The sequence below is a fragment of the Papio anubis genome, chromosome 5 (genome assembly GCF_008728515.1).
Source record: "Papio anubis isolate 15944 chromosome 5, Panubis1.0, whole genome shotgun sequence".
In the NCBI taxonomy this organism is placed as follows: domain Eukaryota; kingdom Metazoa; phylum Chordata; class Mammalia; order Primates; family Cercopithecidae; genus Papio; species Papio anubis.
The window spans coordinates 154,540,388-154,562,551 of record NC_044980.1 but is presented as its reverse complement, the minus strand read 5'-3'; the positions used below and the strand labels follow the sequence as shown (position 1 = coordinate 154,562,551).

Here is a 22,164-nt window from a genome sequence, read left to right as displayed (position 1 = left end):
AATATCAAATCAAATGTTCATTAATACCATCTATTCATAAATACTAAAACAGCATGCTAGTTAAATTAAGTTTTTTTTATTAAAAAAAACACATACCATAATGAGAGTGGCAATTTCTTGAACCTTTCTATTGTATGAACTTCATATTTGAATGTATAATTTTTTTTAAATTTCTCTTTGCAACGTCACAGATATGACATAACTTGTCCTCCATACCTTTCCTTGGGTATGTATCTTGATCAGCACTTACCAAAGACAGTTCTTGCTGGTACAGACTCTCTGTTGAGCCAGAAGGACACTTGTGAGAGAATCACTGTCATTATGCATGGCAGGTATGTTTGAATAACAAAGTAGCCAATCTTTCTCTTCAAGTGGAAATGAGTGGTCATAACAACATATTCTCCTGAGAAGTAAAACAGACAAGAAAGATGAGCAATTTGACCTTGGAAAAAAGTAATCTCTGAGATTTACTATGAGTACCAAACATCTGAGAGTTAGACACATCTTTCTCCATGTGACATCCAGTTCTTGGAGAAAAAAGTTTTTATCCGGAAAATAAAAGAAACATACTTAACACACAGTAAAATGACTCTGAGGTGCCAGAGTCTTTAAAGATATTCTTACCTCTTAATGCAAATACATCACATATTGAAGGAACAAACTTGAGTTTATATTTAAAGACTGGCTTTCCAATCCTTAAACTGACGGAGAAGGCAAAATGCTAAACCTTGTGACATAGACCAATGGGTCAGAAACAGACAATGGGTCTCCAGTGTGTCCGTTACAGAGCAGATCCACAATACCTACTGAAGAAGCTTTTGTGTGTATGTCAGGACAGTTTAATTTTAGCTCCAGCACTGCATTAAGTATGTCTTTGACATCAGATGAGTAATTTAGCATGGTCTGATCTACAAAATAAAGACAGTGGGCTAGAACCTTTTGTTTCTCAGAATTTATTTTCCAGGATCACCTGGGAAACTTTTGAAGAATGCAGTTCTTCAAATCCCAACTAGATTTACAAACCATTCTTTGAATGGCCAGGAAAATCTGTATATTTATAACCAGCTTTTGAGTTTGTCCCAGTTCCTAGACTGATGTGGGAAACAGTGGTCTAGTTAGGCGCTCTCCAAGGTCCTTAAATACTCCAAATTCTGACTTCAGTTAGAGGTATAAAGCAGTAGCCACACAACCTGAATTGCAGGAGGGTCTTATTGTTTCTCTTTTTGCTTTACACTTTCTCAGTTAAAAATCTTAGAATTGTTTAGCCTTATTCACTCAGAATATAGGGTTAATTATCTGTGGATGGATAGGAGAGAAACAGATGTGTTATGGCTAAGAAAGCACCATTCTCTTTAGAACTCACCTTTCTCCTTCCTTTCTTCTCCAAACTTCTCCCTACTTGACCTAACATTTTTATCTCAGTCTATGTGCCTCTGACCTCAGCCCCTATCACGTGACTACCACGGTTCAGAACCTGTTAATCTTTATAATTAAAGCTCTTTTCTCAGTCTTGGAGCTGGAGCTGGCTACACACCTTCTTCACAGCTTTAAGTAATGCCTGTCCTGGCCTTATTGATAGTACACTCTTGACTTCTATTTTCATTTTATATCTCATTTTTAATCTATTTTGCTCACTCATTGATTATTTCAATAAAAATTATTTATCAAATTCTTTATATCTGTTGGGCCACTCTTTTCATTTTTCTTCAAAGTAAAAGTAGGGATTCCTGAAGAAAATGAGGTATAAATCTGCCCTCAACTCTCTTCCTTACTTTCTCTTGTCTGTAACAAGGAGTTCTTCCTCTCACCCCTGCTTCTAGTGTCATCTTTGTCTAGACGTGCAGATGGCTACAAAATTTACATCTGTAAGTGACCACATCTTCAAAATAACTAACAGTTAATCTGTATTCCCAAAACTAGACTAGATAATATCTCATCCCACAGATGCTGGTTTTTCATTAGCACCACCAATTAGGTTTGTCCAAAACTCTCATAGCTAACTTTTTCTGCAAAAGAATGACCAGCATGCGGCAATGCTGCTTCTTCACTGAGATCCTTTCTTAACTAGTGGCACTATCATTGGTCGGTTCACTCAAGCTACAAACCAGGAATTAATCACTGGATGTTAGATAGTGCTATGGAAAGAGAGAGGAAGGAGTCAGCTGATCATCACAATTTCAGTTTCACCTGGGCATCATCACTGCTTCTATCTCTTCTGACCTCATGGTCACTGTGCTTATTTCCCTTGTAGACTGTGTCTTGTTTGCTTCCAGTCCTTCGTGCCTTCTTTGTTTCTTGTTTGGCTCTAGTCACATCCTAACTCCAATTTTTCCTAAATTTTGATGTAGAGTGATCTTTCACATGTGCAATTCTGCCACTCTTTTTTTTAACTTAAAATATCTTAATGGAGTCCAACTAGCAACATTAGGCTTTCTCAACCTCAGCACTATTGACGATTTTGAATAGAAAATCATTTATTGAAGGTGGCTGTCCTATTCATTGTAGAATGTTTAGCAGCATTGCTGGATTCTATACACTAGAGGCCAGTAGCAAACAGTTGCCCCTCTCTTGTGTGACAGTATAAACTGACTCCAGTTCTACAAAGTAACAATAAGCAAACTTCCTAATCTGTGTTTAAGACTATGTATAGCATAGCTCTAATATGCACTGAATTCCCTTGTCTCTTCAAACACCTCAACATCTCAATATATTGGCCTACAAAACTCTACTTATCTTCTGCAGCTGAATATTTTGCTTGTCTATAGGCTGGTTCCAGCCCAAGTACCAGGTCCTCAGTGGAATAGAAATTATTGTCCTATAGAACAAAATGTATTAGTTTTTGGAAGCAAATGAATTTGACTTCAAAACCCAGATCTGCTATTTTCTTGCTGTGTAGCTTTTGGTAACTCACTTAAACTCTCTTATCCTTAGTTTTCTTGTTTACAAAATAGTCAGAAGCACAATATTGGGATAAAAAAGAATAATGGCTCTAATTAAGATGATACTATATAACCATGTTAAAATGTTAAAAAAAATTTTTTTAGTTTGTTTCTCCATTTTCTTCACATTTCTCCTCAATCAGAATTCATAAAAGTGTTGGTAGAATAACACATCCTGCTTTCTCTAGCAGTAAGTTATCTATGTACTTATGCCTGATTTCATTATTAATTGTTATTGATAATAGCACCTGCCCTTTACTGAACACTTACTGTGTTCAACTTTACAACTCTTGTTTATATTTATAATATCTCATACTTTGCATTTTAGTTATTTAACTACATATACCCCTCCCACCAAACTGAAAGCTAATTAAAGAGAATAATAGTTATTTGGTTATGTAGCATGACCGGCCATATCCTCGGTATTTAATACCTGCCTATAGTGAAAATGGATCCACTGAGGCTTACAGTCACTCAATCAAAACAAAATGCACAAGCATCTTTCTTTTAAAGAACAAATGGAATGTTACCATATTAATTTCTCATTATTTTCTGTGTGTTCTCTAGTGATACCTATAAGGTCATTTGAAAAGAAAGAAGTGATCCAGATTTTAGAAAAATGTAGACAAACAATTTTCCCAAAACACTACTGAAATATAGTCCTGTGTGGACATACCCATGCTACACTTCACCATCTCAGAGGCGTGCATTATTATTCCTAACAATTCATTCCATTGCAGCCTGCAAAATGTCACCAGCTCAAAGAAAAAAAATTCATCTTTATATAATGTCAGAAAAATGAGTGTGTGTATACATTCCATTATCTTTTGTTGTTCTCAACATGACATTTTTGCAAAGATCCTGAAAAGAATATAATTTTTTGAGCTCTGAAGAGCTATTACTTGACATTATATTTGTTTTATAAACAACTTTTTCCCTAACAGATTACAGGAGAAATAAAAGATATTCCAATGTCTTGAAACCTTTTCCTAAATTAAATACAATTTTAAGAGTGTTGGCACAAAACTTTCAAATAAGGAAGAAAAGGGGAGCAATATCAGAATCATGTTGTAATAGCTTTAAAATGAAAGAAAAACACAACAAAAACAAAAAACCCAGTCACCTAAATTGAATTGAAATAATATGTCTAGACATCAAGTGCTTATGCACAAAGCATGTCAAATTATTTTCCTCTAATTCAACAGTCTAGGAGAATTGTAATTCAAATATTCTTGCAGTTTATTTAACCCTGAAGGAAGCTTTTAAATTAGATGTGACAATATTTCTGATATATTGCAATACAAAATTAAGGAGAGTGGAAGAAAGGAAACTAATATCATTTTCCAAAATAGCATTATAGGTTTGTTTAGACCTGGATTTCAATCTTTGCTTTCTCATATATTAGTTACTTGAAGGTAAATACCTTCTGTGGGTTCATTTGTCTTCAGTTTCCTGATTTGTCCAATTAATAGTATTTAACTTAACTATCTCCTAGGATGATGTGAGGATAAAATTACATAATATGAGTGAAAGTACTTTTTAAAAATTCAATTTCTATGGAGATTTACAGCATGAAGATTAAAAACACAGACATGTATTCTCTCTGTAGCTCAGAGAATCAACTGACTTGGTCATTCAACAAAATTGTATTGAACATTGATTCTTTGTGAAGCTGTCATTTTCCTTGCAAGTATTCTAAACTTGATGTTTTCTATGGATACTAATATTGCAAAATGATTTTTCTATCAAGAATATTATTGCAAAAGTGGTAGTTATGTTTTCTAATTGCTTCAGAGATTCTAAATAGAGATAAGGGGACACTGATCGTAGCTCTAGATCATTTAGCCTTGCTGGGGCCATGTCCTCATTTGAAATATAAATGATTTGACCAAATGACCACAGAAGTCCTTTCCCCCTGCCCCCAGAACTTGCATTCTATAGTTAAAATTATTTCTCTGGAGACCACGTACTAGTCTTTATAAATGGAAGCCCCTTGGCTCTTTGGATGAATGCTGATCACCATTGTTACTCCTTAGTCAAAGAAGACAGTTGTTTTTCTTATTATATTGATCCTTCAGGATCATCATCACATCAACTCATGCAGAGAAGACTCTGTGTCCAAAAAAGAGAATCATACAACGTTTCTTAGTCATCTCTTTTAAGGATTAACAATAGTCATTCAGAAGAAACTTTCTTTTTCACCAAACTTACCAAATTTTCTTATAATCAAATTTATTTAGGTAAATATGGAGAACTTGCAGTCATCATTGTGTGTTTTTAAAACATTGCATGGCATTACCTTATTATTGTTTTCTGGACACTGATATTATGCTTCACGCCCAATTGAATTATTTTATTTTTCTTTATAAGTTATATTTCATGTCCTTAAGTCACTAGTAATTTTTGCATGGGCTCTCCTTAAAAAATTACTTAGAAAGGATAATGTGGTGAGGGTGGAAAGAAGCAAGGGGTTATGCCACCCTCAACATATCAAGTAGAAATGACCTCTTCTTCCTTTATGCCATCATGTAGTTCCCTTATACTAGCTTTATTATTACTATTTTGAGACAGAGTCTCACTCTGTCACCCACGTTGAAGTGCAGTGGTGCAATCTCGGCTCAGTGCAGCTTCTACCTCCCTGGGTTCTTGTGATCCTCACACCTTAGCTTCCCAAGTGGCTGGGACTACAGACTTGCAACACCATAGCCAGATAATTTTTTAATTTTTTGTAGAGATGGGATTTCTCCATGTTGCCCAGGCTGGTTTGGAACACCTGGGCTCAAGTGATCTGATCTGCCTGTCTCAGCCTCCCAAAGTGCTGAGATTACAGGCATGAGTTACTGCACCCAGCCCTACCCTACTCTGACTATTATTATTTTTTTTTCTTTTTTTTTTATTATTATTATTATACTTTAAGTTCTAGGGTACATGTGCGTAACGTGCAGGTTTGTTACCTACTCTTATTATTAATAGTAATATCGGACACTTAGTGCATACATTTTACAAACCAGATACTCTTCTAGGCAGTTTACATACATTTCCTTATTTCCATCTCACAATAGCTCATGAAAAAGATACATATCAAAAAAAAAACAAAACAGAAAAATTAAAAGACTTGTCAAAAGTCACACAGCAAAGAAGTTGCAAAACCAGCATTGAAATCTTTGTAGTATAACTTCAGGGTTGATACTCTTAACAAATATGCTTCCACATCTTATGTGTCTCTGATGCCTGTTATTGGTATGACATATAGTTGAGAGTACATACCCTGGAGGTCGACACCCCAGGTTCAAATCCTAGTTCTGCCACTTCCCAGCTGTGTGACCTTGGAATCATGTTTAAACTTCTCTGGGCCCCCATATATCCCATCTGTAAAATGGGGATAATAATACTACCTAAATTCTAGGATTTTTGTGAGTATTGGATATGAAGAATAGAACAATGCCAATGCATGTTAGCTATTTATCTCACTCAACTAAGAGCTTCTGAAGGGCAGGGGATTTGTGCCTTTCATCTCTCTTCTTCAAGTCCAGTCACTGTGTCAGACACAGTAAATGAACAAGCAATTTAAGGAATACATGGACAAACAAATGAATAATAAAGATACATTGGATTTGAAAACCAACTGGATCATCTTTCCCATTTGCTTATTTCTCTGCCATATACTCTGTCAAATAGTATTTTGCTGCCAGGTGAGTAAGTGCACTTAAAACTGAGGCTCTAACTAAATATTCTCTTCCTAAATTTAATGGCAGAATCCAAGGAAGAAATTGTACCTCTAATGTATTTGTACTGAACTAGAAATTCAAATATTGTGCTAGGATTTCCATCTTTTTCCCTCTTTTGTTAATGAAGTGATTTAGAAAATATTTTGACCTCAAAATAGGATTGTGTGTTTTGACCTCAGTAGGATTGTGTGTTTGTTTTCACATGTGTTGGTGGCAGGCAAATAGGACAGCACTTTATAAACTACCAAGGGGATTGAATGATTCTCTCTCCAGGGATAATTTTAAAGTAGAAGAAGATGCCTTTTATTTAGTCATTCTCAATGTGTGTGTTCTCTCTCACCATCATTCTTTAGTCTTCTGGCAGAAACAGGGAGGTAATGGTACTCAAGGTCATTTATTTTAATGTTTTCAGGGCTCCACAAAGAGATGTAAAATACAGCACTGCAGACCTTACACAAAGGTCTCTGTTTCTTTCTACTGAAATCTATCAAGGTGGATTCTTGGTGAGCTAACGCGGCCCCAGAGGAAGTGTAATACAGTGTGTTATTGTGGAGTTGAAACATATATCAAACTGAGCTTCCATTTGAGAATTTGCTCATTATTCTTCTTACCCACCAATACTCACTATGTGGTGACAGGAAAAAGCTTTTATTTTATGTAGGTGAACTTACTGCTCTAGCACAGAATGATTACTTCTAATGGACCCAACCAAGAGGTCTACCCTCATAGGTGGCAATGGGTTGGGCCACTGTCTCTCATTCTATTGAATGACTGCATATTTTTTTTCTGAGTATCCAGAATGTAGATAGGTTGAATCCTTTGAAAGCCAAAGGTGAGGAAGGCCTCCATTATTTTGACTAAGCCTCTAATTTTGAACACATGGGATCTCAGGCATAAAGAGGGCTATCGTAACATGACTAAGGTTGTTAAAGCTAAAACTAGAGTAGGAATATTTCCTCCCCTAAGCAACCTTTGAGACTTCATACATATTTGCACTATGGCTTGCATACTACTGCATTTGAATTGTTTCCCAACATTCTCCAACTTCCTTTCTAACAAAAATAGATGGAGATTTCCTTGAGGAAAATTTATGTGTGCATTGTGTGATCTGCCTGGATCCTAGAGAGTGATTATTTACCCCCCAATATATTCCAACTAACAAAATGAAAAGTCAATCCCTGCAACAATCCTTCCTAGATCATCTTAGGCTGGATTTACTTTTTATTCATTAATTAAAAATATTTGTTCAATGCCTCCTATGTCTCAACTACTACAGAAAATAATAGGGATACAGAAGACAGATATGGTCTCTTCCATCACACACACAAAAAAACCATGCTAATCACAGCACTTAAACTACCAATTTTGATAATTATAGTTTATGTGTTCAATTTCCCTTAGACCTCAAGTTCCATGACAGCAAGATCTGAGCTTATCTATCATTTAGTCTGTAGTGACTGCCATTATATCCAGCTTATAATGACATTCAAGTTTTAAAAAGTAAACACAGAACACAGCTTATTTTCGTATTTTTTCCAACATAGTATGTTGTAAGAAGGAAAAATCTTGAGCATTTTTCATGTTTTGGGATATTTCAGGACTACAGCAACAGCTCTTACTTACCATTTTGAGTACCTACTATATAACACTCTGCAATATTTTATATTATTTCACCTTTAATACAAAATACAGGACTGTCATTAGTTAGGCAATACTAGAGTTTCCAAGTGAACAAATGACTTGCCCAAAGTCACAAGGTTTCTAAGTGACAGGACCAGGACTTGAGTTCACATCTTCCTCACCACAAAACCTATGACCTTTCCACTATGTCACTTGGATTTGAAATAAGAAAAAAAGAAAAACTGTCTCCATTTTTTAAAAAATAAAAGACATAAACATTTAAGCTTCTAGGCTAGCAACAGGGGCTTTAAAACAAGCAAAAGACAGATCCTGTTAACCTGAACTTATCTAATAATCACAGTAAGAGAGGTTGACCTATTATTTGAATGTGTTATGCTTGTGAGGCTCCAAATATAAAGCCTGAAATCAGAGGAAGAAGTTTTTTAGCACCACTCCTCTTAGTTATTACTACATCATGTTTCCTTAGAAATCACAAATAACAGTGAATAAAATCAACTTAAATTTTGAAAGACATAATTTTGAAAAAGTAACTGTTGACCCTTGTTAAAGTTTTCAGTAAATAATAGGCTTTGTGGGACATATATTTTTCTAATTGTTTGAGTCCAGCTTTTATTTACAATTATCTGGTCTAATGATCACATTTCAGATAGCACAAAATGGATACTTGAATAACAAAACTTTTATCTCATTGTTTGAAACAACATGAAAGATGTGAGTCCAGCTTTTCCATAGTGTCTGGTCTAGTTTTGAGTATAGAATTAGTAAATCAGTTACTACACTAAAAAGGATGGCATGCCATCTACTTTTAATTCCCACATGGAGTGATCAATAATGTGGTTATGACTCTGTTGGCTTTAGCTATGGAAGATGCTTGGTTAGAGATACAAATGAAATTGTAGAACGATTGGCTTTTTGATGTCCTACGTGTAATAATCACCGCTACAAATTTGGCAAAATTCATTAACTAATGGTAATAAGTGGAGCCTAGACTATACAAATAGTTATTTATGAAAAGCTGTTTATGTGTCAGGAATTGTGATAAGTGCTCTCTATGAATTTAATGTATTTCTTCCAACCACCCTGCAAGGGGGCTACAAACAACTGACAAGGTCGAGGAGTAAGGATTTAACCCAGATGTTCATCTCTAAGAGTTCACATAGCTACCTGCTGTGCTACAGTAATCACATATAACCAATTTCTCAATTTGCAAACAAACAAACAGAAACAGAGGTCAAGAGGCATTAAATGACATGTCCAAGGTCACAGGTTTACCGTGTTTACATTAGTTCCCAGCTCAATGGATGCCCAATTTAGTGAAATGTTTTCTCTCCTAGACTTGTGTTACTGAATGACTCATTGAGTTCTCACAAAATATTTTTCTGCTTCTTCCTGCATATCTGAAGTAACAAAATCATACTTACCTGTACTTGACTGGACAATTCCAGAGTCTACTGTTTGTCCAAGAAGATCATACTGGTTTAGACGTGATCCATCTTCTGCTACAACCACTGAGCGTGCTGGCTCTCTGGTCCATTCATAAACAACTTCTGCTCTTGTATAAGCATCTAAAAGGAAACAGTAGAAAATGACCCGTATATTTTACCACTTCAATTCTCTTATTTAGTTAGTACCTTTTATCAGCTTCATATTTTCTATATCATAGTTCCAGAGGGCAGGCTAGGAAAGAAGGGCTCACATCTCTTAATTTACGAAAACTAAAACACATTTTCAGATTTTTTTTATGTCATTTATTCACTCTTCCAGCAAATGCTTATAAGGATCTGCAAAGGACAAAATATTGTGCTGGGGATACAGTAGTGAACATAAGAACAAAAGTTCTTTATCTTATGGAATATGCATTTGTAGCAGTGGGGACAAAAACATAAGCATATGCAATTTCAAGTAGAGATAAGTGTGATAGAGTCATACACAACCAAGTGAAAGGATAGAGAATGAAGGGATGGAGACTTATCCTAAGTAAGGTAAGGGGCTCAGAAAGAGTCGTCTCAGAGGAGGTGACATTTATACAAATATAGGGCAGATACATGTGAAAATCTTCTCCTTCTCCTTCTCCTTCTCCTTCTCCTTCTCCTTCTCCTTCTCCTTCTCCTCCTCCTTCTCCCCCTCCCACTCCCACTCCCCCTTCCACTCCCTCTCCCCCTTTCACTCCCCTTCCTTCTCCTTCTCCTTTTTTTGTTTTTTTTTGATGGAGTTTCACTCTTGTCACCCAGGCTGGAGTGCAGTGGCATCATCTTGACTCACTGCAATTTCCACCTCCCGGGTTCAAGCAATCGTCCTGTCTCAGCCTCACAAGTGTTTTCTTCTATTGCAGATAAAAGCTTGACTAGTTTGAGGAAGACCAGTTTGACTAGAGTGAAGCATATGAGAGATGAAATGAGGTTAGAGGCAGTAGCTTTGGTCCAAATTATTGTTAAGCCAGGAAAAGGTCATGATAAATGCAAAGGTCATGATAAATGTAAAAATCACTGGATATTTTGCTGCATGTACATTAGCAAGTCTCAGTTTACTCTCCTCTTTTCTATTGATTATCCTTCTCATAGATATTTTCCATGATGGTGAGTTACATTCTATAGCTCTTCTTCTCAATCATTTTTATTTGCCATGTCACTTTGAACTTGGCCATCTCCTAATGAGAGGTTAGGTCATAATTCTGATAGATAATTTACACAGTTTGGAGGGAGAGATTGTATAGAGTGAGAGAGAAAGAGAAGAAGGAATTCCATACCTTCTCTGATTTCTAGTCCTATAACACCCATTTCGTTGGAATGATAGTACGTACTTTCTTCTATTTAGATACAGAATGAGGTTTAAAACTTATGAAAATATCACATTAGAAAAAGCAAGCTGTTTCTAGTGTTTTTGAGGAGGAGGCATCATAGTAAATGTTGGCCTATGATAAGAGCTTGACTCGTTGGCCAACAGCCAACTTCTCCATTAGGCACAGGGCCCAAGGCCCTCAATACTTTTAGGAGGCCACAAAAATATTTTAATTTATTTTGAAATCCAAAGATAAAGTGAATATAATATAATCTGGATTATATTCATTTTTGTAGTAACTCAGTCGTGAAATAATTTTAATTTTCTTCCTGGAGGAATGGCCTCCAAAGGCACAAGTGCCTATGGCTCATAAAAGTCATAATGCACCTCTGTTTGACTCAATCCCCACTTAAATAACCAGGCTTTTGTGTTCTGTCCAATACACTTTTTCCCCAGATAAAATATTATGGGGTGTAAAACTGTGGTTGCTTTTTTACATGAAAATAAAGCTTCCTGAAAAAAGATGTGAGCCATGCCTCTCAGTCCCAAAAACAAAGCTTCTTACATGATTACTTTTCGCAGAGGTGAGTGATGCAGAAAAATGTAGCCAGTGTTCCCCGATTTTACAAGGGTAATCTGCCAGTTCCAACATCATTTCTGCATCAATTTATAATCAGATGGTTTTTAAAAACAAAATTTTCCATAAGTTTAAGAGAATGAACTAAAACTTAATTTAGTGGTTCATGGGACATGTAAAAGTATGACATGAATAATTTGAATTTATCTTTGCTTTTCCTTTTTAATTGTGGTTATCCTCATAGTCTTAAAAATGAAAGCATTTCAGCATTGTGTATAGTAGGAGTACTGCGTCTATTAGGAGGGCTGTAAAATGTGATTTACAAATCTCTTAGAAGCAGGGAGAGCACAGTAGTTTGAGAAGGACTGTATTGCTTACAGTTTGTAGATAACCACATTCAGTAATTTTTTAATATGATAAATAATTGTTTTTTAATGGAAGTGTCTTACCTAAGAAGACATAATGAGTTTATGGTAATATGGAATGATTGAATGTTCAATTTGCAAATGCCTCAAAAGTCATAGAGTTTAATTGCATTTTACAGATGGTAAACTGAGGCAAAAAATAAAATGACTTGTTTAAGGCAACATTACTAATAACTGGGAAAACCAAGATAAAGACTTAGGATATCATTCATTTGACTTTATTGTGTTTTGTAAGTATTTTTCTAGGCAAAACTGTATATTAGATATATTCTCATAAGCCAAGCAAGATACTTGGTGGTCATGCAATTATTGATTAAACCAATTCTAGATTTGTGTCATTTCACAGCAAACTAAAACTCTTGCTTTTATATTGCCCTGCCATTAGCAACAATGTCTGCACCCTATCTTTCTATCCTCTGTCATGTGTTGTTACTGAGCTGCTAATACAGTTGTAGAGGGGGAAAAATGTGTTACCATTGCCTTTCATTTTATATAATTTTGGTGTCTCATTTCTTGCAATTTCATAGAAGCACCATTGCATATGAAAATGTGTAGGCCATCTAATACAAGCATGACATCATTGTGAAGGTGCAGATGACTCATTATCTATGTCTCTCCATGAGAATCTTCCAAAATGAAGGGTAGATTCACATGATGCAAGTTGGTATTTTAAGATGGATAATACAGATATACTTAAGGCCTTAGCAAAGATGATACATCCTATTGTTTCCTTAAATTTTAGTAACCAGAAAGTAGTTCCTATGAAAATGTACTCAACTGGAGACATCAGCATAAGAAAAGTGAGGTTAAAAAGAGTCTTCAGTTACTTAGCCAAAAATTTTAAGTTACAATTTCAAATAAATTATATTGCCCCCAAAACAGTTTTAAAAATAAGACCACAAGGTGGCCGGGCATGGTGGCTTATTTCTGCAGTGACAGCATTTTTTAAGGCTCACATGGGCAGATCTATAGAGCCCAGGGGTTCGAGACCAGTGTGGGCAAAATGGCAAAATTCTGTCTCTACAAAAATTTATTTAAAAATTAACCAGGTGTGGTGGCATGTGCCTGTAGTCCCAGCTATTCAGGAGGCTGAGGTACGAGGATCACTTGAGCCCAAGAGGTTGAGCCAGCAGTGAGCCATGATTGTGCCACTGCACTCCAGCCTGGGCAACAGAGAGAGACCCTATCTCAAAAACATTAATTAATAAAATGAAAAAGACAACAAGGTTTTGATTGGTGTTATGAAAGAACTCTGTGGTGGTAAAACACTGGGAACGCATATTACTGAGTATCAGGAGAGCTGCTAATTGACACTATCATTTTGCTTTTATGAGTCTCTGTGTTTCCATTTGTATGAACCACATGAACAAAATGATTTCTAAAGTTGTAAATTGTTCAGAATTCATTCAAATTTTGACCCATTCCCCTCTCTGTGTTTACAATGCACTGTTTTAGATAACTGATCAAAAAAACAATCATATATTAAGGCCTTACTAGATTCAGCTTTTGCCTAGGTCTTTATGTCAGAATCTGTAACCCAAATCTCTTCTTTTGGAAACAAAGCCTTATTTGGTATATTTCTCAAAAGCAGTGAAACGATCACAGTTGTATCACACGCATTGTCCTCGGGTTAGCTGGCTTTATAAAGAGAGCTTTATCTATAACCGGTAGAAAGTTTAAGTTAGCCTTAACAATCAGAATCTAATAGAGAATGGTAAGAAAAACTGCTTCTCAGCTTTAGATTTTATTACTATATGGATGAGGTTGCTTCAGAATACTCAGAAACATTTATTACAGACTGTTCCACTAAATTATTGAAAACTCCTCTTGCCTATTATTGTCTCTGATATTTCGGCAAGACGTTTACTTCAAAAAAATGAGTCAAAATATTTTTAGCCCACTCATGCCTCAGTTTCTTCACCTTTGAAATATGCTAATTAGGCCAGGTCAGAGAAATGACTGGACAACAAATGGACTGCCCCTGCCTCTTCTCATGCCAATGCCAGGCAGTGGTGACTAGCCATGGTGTTCCCTTCCACTAAGCATGACCATCAAAGCCTGCACTTCAATGTCTAGTCTGCTCTGTTTCATTCTCCACAGGTCTTCATCTCTCTTTTCTGAAGCTTAAACAGTGAAGGGGCAGGCCGGGTGCGGTGGTTCAAGCCTGTAATCCCAGCACTTTGGGAGGCTGAGATGGGCAGATCACGAGGTCAGGAGATGGAGACCATCCTGGCTAACACGGTGAAACCCCGTCTCTACTAAAAAATACAAAAAATTAGCCAGGCGTGGTGGCGGGCGCCTGTAGTCTCAGCTACTCGGGAGGCTGAGGCAGGAGAATGGTGTGAACCCGGGAGGCGGAGCTTGCAGTGAGCTGAGATCCGGCCACTGCACTCCAACCTGGGCGACAGAGCGAGACTCCGTCTCAAAAAAAAAAAAAAAACTAGTGAAAGGGCATTTAAAGCCTGAGTCTTGTAACCTTTATCCATTCAATAAATATTTACTGAGAACCTACAGTGTATTTGCCTTTCTGCTAGGAAAAGCTGAACAAAATATGTCCTTCTCTCATGACGTTATAGTCTCCAGACAATAAAAAGTTAAACAATAAATAAAAGGAATCATTATTGCTGTGATAAATGGTATAAAATAAATGTGCATTGCGATCAACAAGACTGGTGAGACTGTAAGCAAATTTCGATAAGGTCATCAGGGAGATGACATTTATGCCGACGTGTGGAGAGAGAGAAGTCAGCCATACTAAGAACCAAGGGAAGAGTAATCCAGGCAAAGAAAAGAGCATATGGCTCTGAGGTGGAAAACAGCTTACTTATTTTGTTTAGCTTCAATATTCTTATATGACACACTGTTTTCTACTCACTATACATTTACCTCTTCTTAAAATACCTCCAATATTCTTCAGGTTGACAATGTGTCCAATTAAAAATATTTACTTCCAGTCTTCTTTGCAAATGTCAGTGGCAATGTGAGACATTTGATTAATGAGATGTAAGTAGATTTCTATTAGGATTTTTAGGGAAAGTTTCTATCTTTTCTTACATAGGCACTACTCCTTTCATTTTTACCAACTATTACCTTCTATCATGAACAGAGTTGCAATGGCTGGAGTTACAGCAGTCACCTTGTGATGAGAAGGAAAATCTAAAGACATCTGAAGACAGTGGCCTTGTTAGGATGCTGAACCAATCAGAAATCTATCAACACTCACTTTCACATATCTTATATAAAATGATAAACTCTCCTTTTTTCAGCTATTCTCACTACTGAAAACATTCCTGAATGAACATTAAAAATATGCAGTTCACTTTCCAAATTAGGACTTTTTTAAGATAAAAGGGGGAATTATGAGTATTTATACCAGGCTGGACACTGTGGCTATGCCTGTAATCCCAGAAATTAGGGAGGCCACGGTGGAAGGTTTATTTGAGACCAGGAGTATGAGACAGATGGGGCAACATAGCTAGACCCTGTCTATACCACAACCATACAAAAAGGTTACAAACCAGCCAGGCATGGTGGCACATGTCTGTATCCTAGGTATTCAGGAGCCTAAAGCAGAAGGATTGCCTGAGCCCAGGAGGTCAAGCCTGCAGTGAGTCATGATGTGCCACCGCACTCCAGCCATGGCAACAGAGCAAGACCTTGCCTCTTAAAAAAATTATGCCAGTATATTAGGCTTAAACCAGTACTGTCCCAGGCAAACTATGGCATATGATCTTCCTAACTGTAAGGTTATGTTGTGATTTAGATGAACTTGTAAATGTGCAAATATTTAATATACTTTATGACATGTAAGTAACATATAGTACATATTATCTTTATTACAAATGGGTCTGTTATTCAGGAGAAAACATAATAGTTCATATTAAATAATGTATGTTAAATTGGGGAAAAAAAGAGCAGGGAGAAGGGAGTTACCCTTAAACAGAGTTTAAGGGAGTTAAACTCTGTTTGAGCTAGACTTTTTGAAGTAGTTTATCTTTGAGTTTCAGTACAAAATGGAATTTATAAATAAAATTCTCTCTCCAGGACTGATGCTGCTAGGAACCCGAAGGCCTTTTGCTATTTTCTTTACTTTCTGTCTTCCTACACTACCACTGTTATTCTTCTATGAATCATATCTTCACCAAAATAGTCATTTAGACTGCCTGTCTAGTGAGAACAGAAAATCGGTTAGGTAGTCCAGGAGTTGACTCAGTCCTTGTACATAACTCCCCTGCAGGAAACCAAGAATACATTATTCCCACTCATTCCATGCATGTAAACCAGTCGAAAGCAGAGGGGTAAAGAAAAGACCGGGGAACCTGACTCTCACAGTCATTTTTCTCTTGGCTCCGGCAAGGTGTTTCTGAATATTTTCAAACAGCTGAAACCCAGGAAGTTATTATGAAGGGCATTTATCCAGGATACTTTCAAGAGCACTAATATATATATACATACATTAATGCCACGAGATACACAGACATATCAGCTAATTTTCTAAGACTATGATTAGGGTATTTGTGTTTTTTGCAACATCAGTTTAGCGCAGGCTTTCTTATTAAGAAACACTTACTGTCCTTTGCCATCTACCAACAGTTTAATCTGGTAAACAAATTTAATTATTTTTAAGATCAAACAAGTGTCAGTAAAGATATAAAATAGACACAATGATCTCCATTAATAGAGAGTAAAATACTATCCATGAGGTAAAAGCATCCATACTTCACTTCTTTTTCTATAAATACAACTTCAGCATAAATAGAATTATTTCAATAACTAGTTTAATCCATGTTTTCTAGTTCAGTAGATAAAGAATAACCTGTCTCTTGAAGCAACATTAAAAAGTGAAGTCACAGAGCGCTACTTATGGAAAGCCCATGCAGTATATTGCTGTTTAAATTTTCTTGATTCTCTTATCTATGTGCTTTTCTCACAGATATAGCTAGAGATCTCTCGTGCTTAATGATTCACAATCAAGAAAAATCCATATAAATTTACTCACAGCTTCCAAATTTTAGTGGGCAAGCATGGGCATCCATAGGGAAGTCCTCCAAATGCATTGGACATTCAGCTCTCACTGTCAGCCTTAAGGGAAACATAGAATACAAATAAGAGCCATATAGATTAGATACATCTTGATAAGTACAAGTGGAATGCTATTAACTGTAGCAAATATATTAACAAAGCAGGCATAAATTGTAGGGTTACGCTGAGCTGTTAATAATCAAATGATCTAAAAATACATATTTACAATAATGAGTGGATTCTATCCTTTTGTTTGTTTGCTTTAAGAAAAAAGGCAACTCCTGATACTGTACAATGGGCAAGCCTTGTTAATATTTTCCAAAACAACCATTAACTAATCCACTCAACTACAGCAAATTGAGAATAACACTATAAGTAAGCAAATAAACACTTGCGTAAATACTAATTTATCTTTGGTTGAGAGGAAGACATGGATAGCACAGAAGAAAAGAGAATTTCTCCTAAGTGCATCTCTCTCTGTTTCTTTCCCTAAAATAGCACCAAATGCATAAAAGAAGGAAAGAAAAGCTGAAGGGGGATGTGTCCTCAGGCTTTGTGAGATTAAGATTAATACAACGTCTCCATATATGATCTCACTACTTGCAAACCATTTGGTTTTATTTATAAACCCACCATCTAATTGAAGCTAGGACTCTGTTGTGCTTCTCTCTAGTCTCTGGGATGTTCTGTGGATGTGAAATCTATTCTTGTTTTGTTTTGTTTTGTTGATTTCTAAGAAAGAAGTTCACTGAAATATATTTGCTTTCAGTTTGTAGAATTGTAAGGAAATGTATATTCATGCCCTCCATATGATTTTTAGCAAGTAGATTTACCTATATTAAGTAGCTCAAGAAATGTAATAAGATAGATTTATAGCCAAATATACAAAGTGTAATTAATGATTAATGATTAAATTAAATTAATGATTAAATTGCATTCTTAAATTATTAAAGAAAGTAAAAACACATTAGTAAAGGAAAATTTTAGGTGATGAAAGATACAGATGAAGAACATTGCATACATCTGAAACCATTAATCAATAAACTACTTGGGATATGCAAGTCTCTCCTCAGAAAATTGCCATCGAAGAAGAATGAATACTGGATTTAGGCTCAAAGCCAAGTGTAGGGTGTTTCATCAGGGGAGAATATTTCAAATTTCAAATACCAGTAGGTCCTGCTTAGATAATCTAGAAAGTTCTCAACACATGTGCTCATTGGTCCTCTATTTCTATCTTTTAGATTTTTTTTAAGTCCTATTACATTTCCATTCATTGGCTCAATACCTAAAGTGTCTCTTGAAGCATTTTTTCTTTTCTTTTCTTTTCTTTTCTTTTGGATGTTTGTGTTTGAAAAGCTAGGCATTCTGGCAACTTTCTCCAAAGATAAAATATTACTGTACTTTCATACAATCCACTAAATTGAGCATTTTGCCTTTATTATCTTTTTGTACCAAAGAAATAATTGAAAAATCTGAATTACTAAGTGTTGACCAAATGTAAAAAACTCGTATATAACAAGTCATCTGGGAATAAACTACTGCTGCTCTCAAGAATGAGTTCCAGATAATTCTTAATTTTTCATAAATGAGGAATACTTTTAAACATCTCTTTTTTTCTATATAATATTCAAAACTTTATTTGATTCATGTTTCCTTCATTCAATCATAAGCTATTGAACACTTAATAGATGCTGGGCTTTACAGCAATCTTAAAGAGGGGGAAATGTTCATAAAACAGAAATGTATGTGTAGTCTTTAGTTTGAGCAAAATTAATAGTATCTATATTCTCATCTAGCTATCAAAGCCACTGTGAATTCAAATACTTTTTCAAATACCTATATCTACATGAATCTGTGTTTTACGAATTTTGTAACTTTCCATGTTTTCTGTTTTTTATTACTTCATTTTTAGTAGGAATGTTTTCAGATGTAAATCATTAGACAACTTCTAGAAATGTAATCTAGATCTTCCTGGAATGCAGGAATATATGAGTTTTATAATAGAGAGAGGAAGTTCCTTATATTGAATCCACCTAGTTACAGAAAGTTATTAAATAATAAAACTAGATGTAAGCAAATAAACATTTGCATAAGTAATACTTCATCCTCTATTGAGGGAATTAGAGCAGGTTGGAGAGATTTTTAACATTGTTAAGGCTGAAAAACAAGGAAGCAAATATTCCACCATGGCTCATCAGCCTGATGATTGCTTACAGGTGGAAGGGAATGAAGTACAGAAACATTCATGAATGACAGTGCAGTCATCCTTACCTCATGGTGTACAGCAAGGTGCCATCCTCTGTGATCCGCAGGAGTTTGTTGGGCATGGTCATGTTGTGGGCCACTGACTTCTTTCCATTGTGAAAAAACGTGTCCGGAGTCCAGATTTTACTTGCCATTAAGTTATTTAACCGGAGGACTGTCATGGGCCCTTTAAATTTTAACCTTTCATCCTTCCAGCTTTGACGGAAAAATACATCTATTGTATATTCCTAGGTAATTTTGGAAAATGACGAAGAGTTCACTGTGCTGTATTTTGCAATGCAAATATCTCACACAGACAGTGCATAATTTTTGCAACTTTGGAAGTAAAATGTTAGCTAGGTGATGTTTTTAGAAGTAAACGTGTGATAGCATGTACATGTTGATGTCAGGAGAATCACTGGTTGGTGTAATGATTTAAAAAAAAAAATCTAAAATGCCTGACATATTTTTTGGTCAGAAAAATTTTTCCAATTATTGGCTCAGATATGTAAAAGGAAAGTAACACCCCACCTCCACCCTATCACAGCAGCACTAGAAGAAATAGAATATATCACAATTTTAAAACAAACTCATGTTAGAGGGTATTATGCATAGAAAAAAATGTTTAAGTTAGACAATTTCAGCCACAAAGGTAAAGCTTAGTGTTTTGGGGGCCCTCTCATTGTCTCTGAAAACCTCATGCCCACACCCAAGTAAACTGTGATTCCAATACGGGTGTAAAAATTCCATCTTTATTTATTTATATTTTTTGCTAAATAAACTTTTTTTTCACAGATAATGTACATAGACTTTCAATTATCCTACACATTAAAGAAGATTATGAAAACAAAGAAACTGCTTCTATTGGTAACTTGGATCCTTTTCAAAAAGAGAAAGAACAAAAAATAAGAATGCAGAGTGTGTCAGTGTGTGAGAGTGTGTGTTTGTGATTGTACATGTGTATAAGCCATATGAAAAATGTTTGAAGCTCATCATCATTCATAGCCAGGGAATCTATTTATTTGAATAAACACAGCATTCCTTATGGCAATACCCAGAGACAAACATCTGCTAATCTGAAAACAAGCAATGTGACTTACCAGCTCCTAAAATTGAAAAGGGTAATAGCCATTTTTCTTGCAGTACTTGCCACCCTGGCACTAAATTTGGAGCTCAATGGTTTGAAGTAGAGATTGCCACATTCTCCATTAATCTTAGTATACTCCAAACCAGAAAGTGAACTAACTTGAAAACATCAAGCTACATTTTCCTAATCCTCTAAGCCCTGTTACATCACAAAGCAGTTTTTTAAAAATCTTATACATATCGTCATTAGGACCTACAAAAAAAAACAATGTTTGTGTTTGGGAGTTTTGTGTATGAACTTAAATACATGTCTCCTTCCAAGGGCTTAAGCAATGCTGGGTGAACGTTGAATGAAGGTGCGTTCTCTGGCACTTGTTTGGCATTACTGAGTCCTTACTGATCAAGTAATTAACAATTATTATTAAATGTATTATAATGCACCAGATATAGTACTAATTGCTTCCTGAGACAGAAACAAGGAAGTGTAATATGGTGCCAGACTTTCTTTGTAGACAAGACAAGTTACCTTGTTTGTTGGTTAGGATTTTGTGTTTGAAAGTGTCAGATGAAAGGCACTGTGATAAATACATGAAGGGAATTTACTCACCAACAAACATTTCTTAAGCACCTGGTAAATTCAACAAAGGAGAGACTGTTTAGGCTTGGGCACTGTAAGAAAAACTCACGATGGTGTACGACAGGCATAGAATGGTATTTGCCATGGGAGGGGAGACTGTGGATGATATCAGCAAATGATACAACGTGCCAATGCCTGTCAGGAAAACTGGGTGGATGGATCTACCTCAGGGTGTGCAGCTTTTCCTCTCTAGATGACAGACAAACTTGTGAGGTGGGGATATAATATATGATGAAATGTTCTGTTACTCAGGACTTAGCAGTATAAGCTCTAGTTTCTATCCAACTGAATGACTTTAGGTTGGTGAACAGTAGAAGGAATGAATGGCCACTTGCAAATCAAAGTTCCAAGGATGCCTAAGGTGACCACATTCCCATGAATCTAACCTTTGGTTTATTTATTTGCTTGCCCCAAAGAGAGTTTTTGAAAATAAAATACATGTTAAATATAAACTAAACTTAAATTAGATGTACTACCAAATCTTTGACAAGATGTATCCCAAAGGCAATAGTTTCAAAAAATTATGTCAAAATCTGCCAAAATCCTGATGTTCGCATGTTTATTATGTTTACCAGCAGCTTTATTTATCTGTGCTAATGACAGACAATGGAATCCCCAAATTCGTTTAGAACATTCTTCCTTCTAATACTGTACCATTCACACACACACACACACACACACACACACACACACACGAGCAACACTCACTGGGTAATCTTCATTTCCATTTTCTGCAGTGTTAGAAGTTGAAATACAAAGTGAAATAAAAGCAGTTGATGAAAATTTGTTTCTGCCTAACCAAGAGTGTAAATATTTGGTCTCCCATTTCTGAGAACTCTCCCTGTGTGATTGTCGTGGTAGCAGCAGGTAGTTCCCAGAAGCTAGCTCTATAAGATGACCTTGCCCCCTGGGGCATGGTTCATTAGACCAAGAGTGGGTATCTGGATGAAGATTGGCCAAAGCCCCTCTCTTTTTCTTTTTTCTTTTTTTTTCTTTTCTTTCCTTCCTTCCTTCCTTCCTTCCCCTTCCTTCCTCCCTTCCTTCCTTCCTCCCTTCCTTCCCCTTCCTTCCTCCCTTCCTCCTTTCC

The 22,164-nt window shown here is 35.9% G+C and overlaps 1 protein-coding gene across 5 annotated transcripts in view; it reads right to left on the bottom strand.

Annotated features, from left to right (window-relative positions):
- The window catches only part of GABRA1 (gamma-aminobutyric acid type A receptor alpha1 subunit), a 55,934-nt gene that overhangs the window by 8,304 nt on the left and 25,466 nt on the right, over window positions 1-22,164 (bottom strand). For all 5 annotated transcript variants that reach the window (XM_003900472.4, XM_017960106.3, XM_009209526.3 and 2 more), the window contains 4 exons: window positions 19,382-19,602; window positions 17,088-17,170; window positions 9,730-9,873; window positions 251-403 (listed from right to left, as the gene is read on the bottom strand). In XM_003900472.4, the coding sequence (XP_003900521.2) occupies window positions 251-403; window positions 9,730-9,873; window positions 17,088-17,170; window positions 19,382-19,602 (601 nt within the window). The remainder of the gene's footprint in view (window positions 1-250; window positions 404-9,729; window positions 9,874-17,087; window positions 17,171-19,381; window positions 19,603-22,164) is intronic.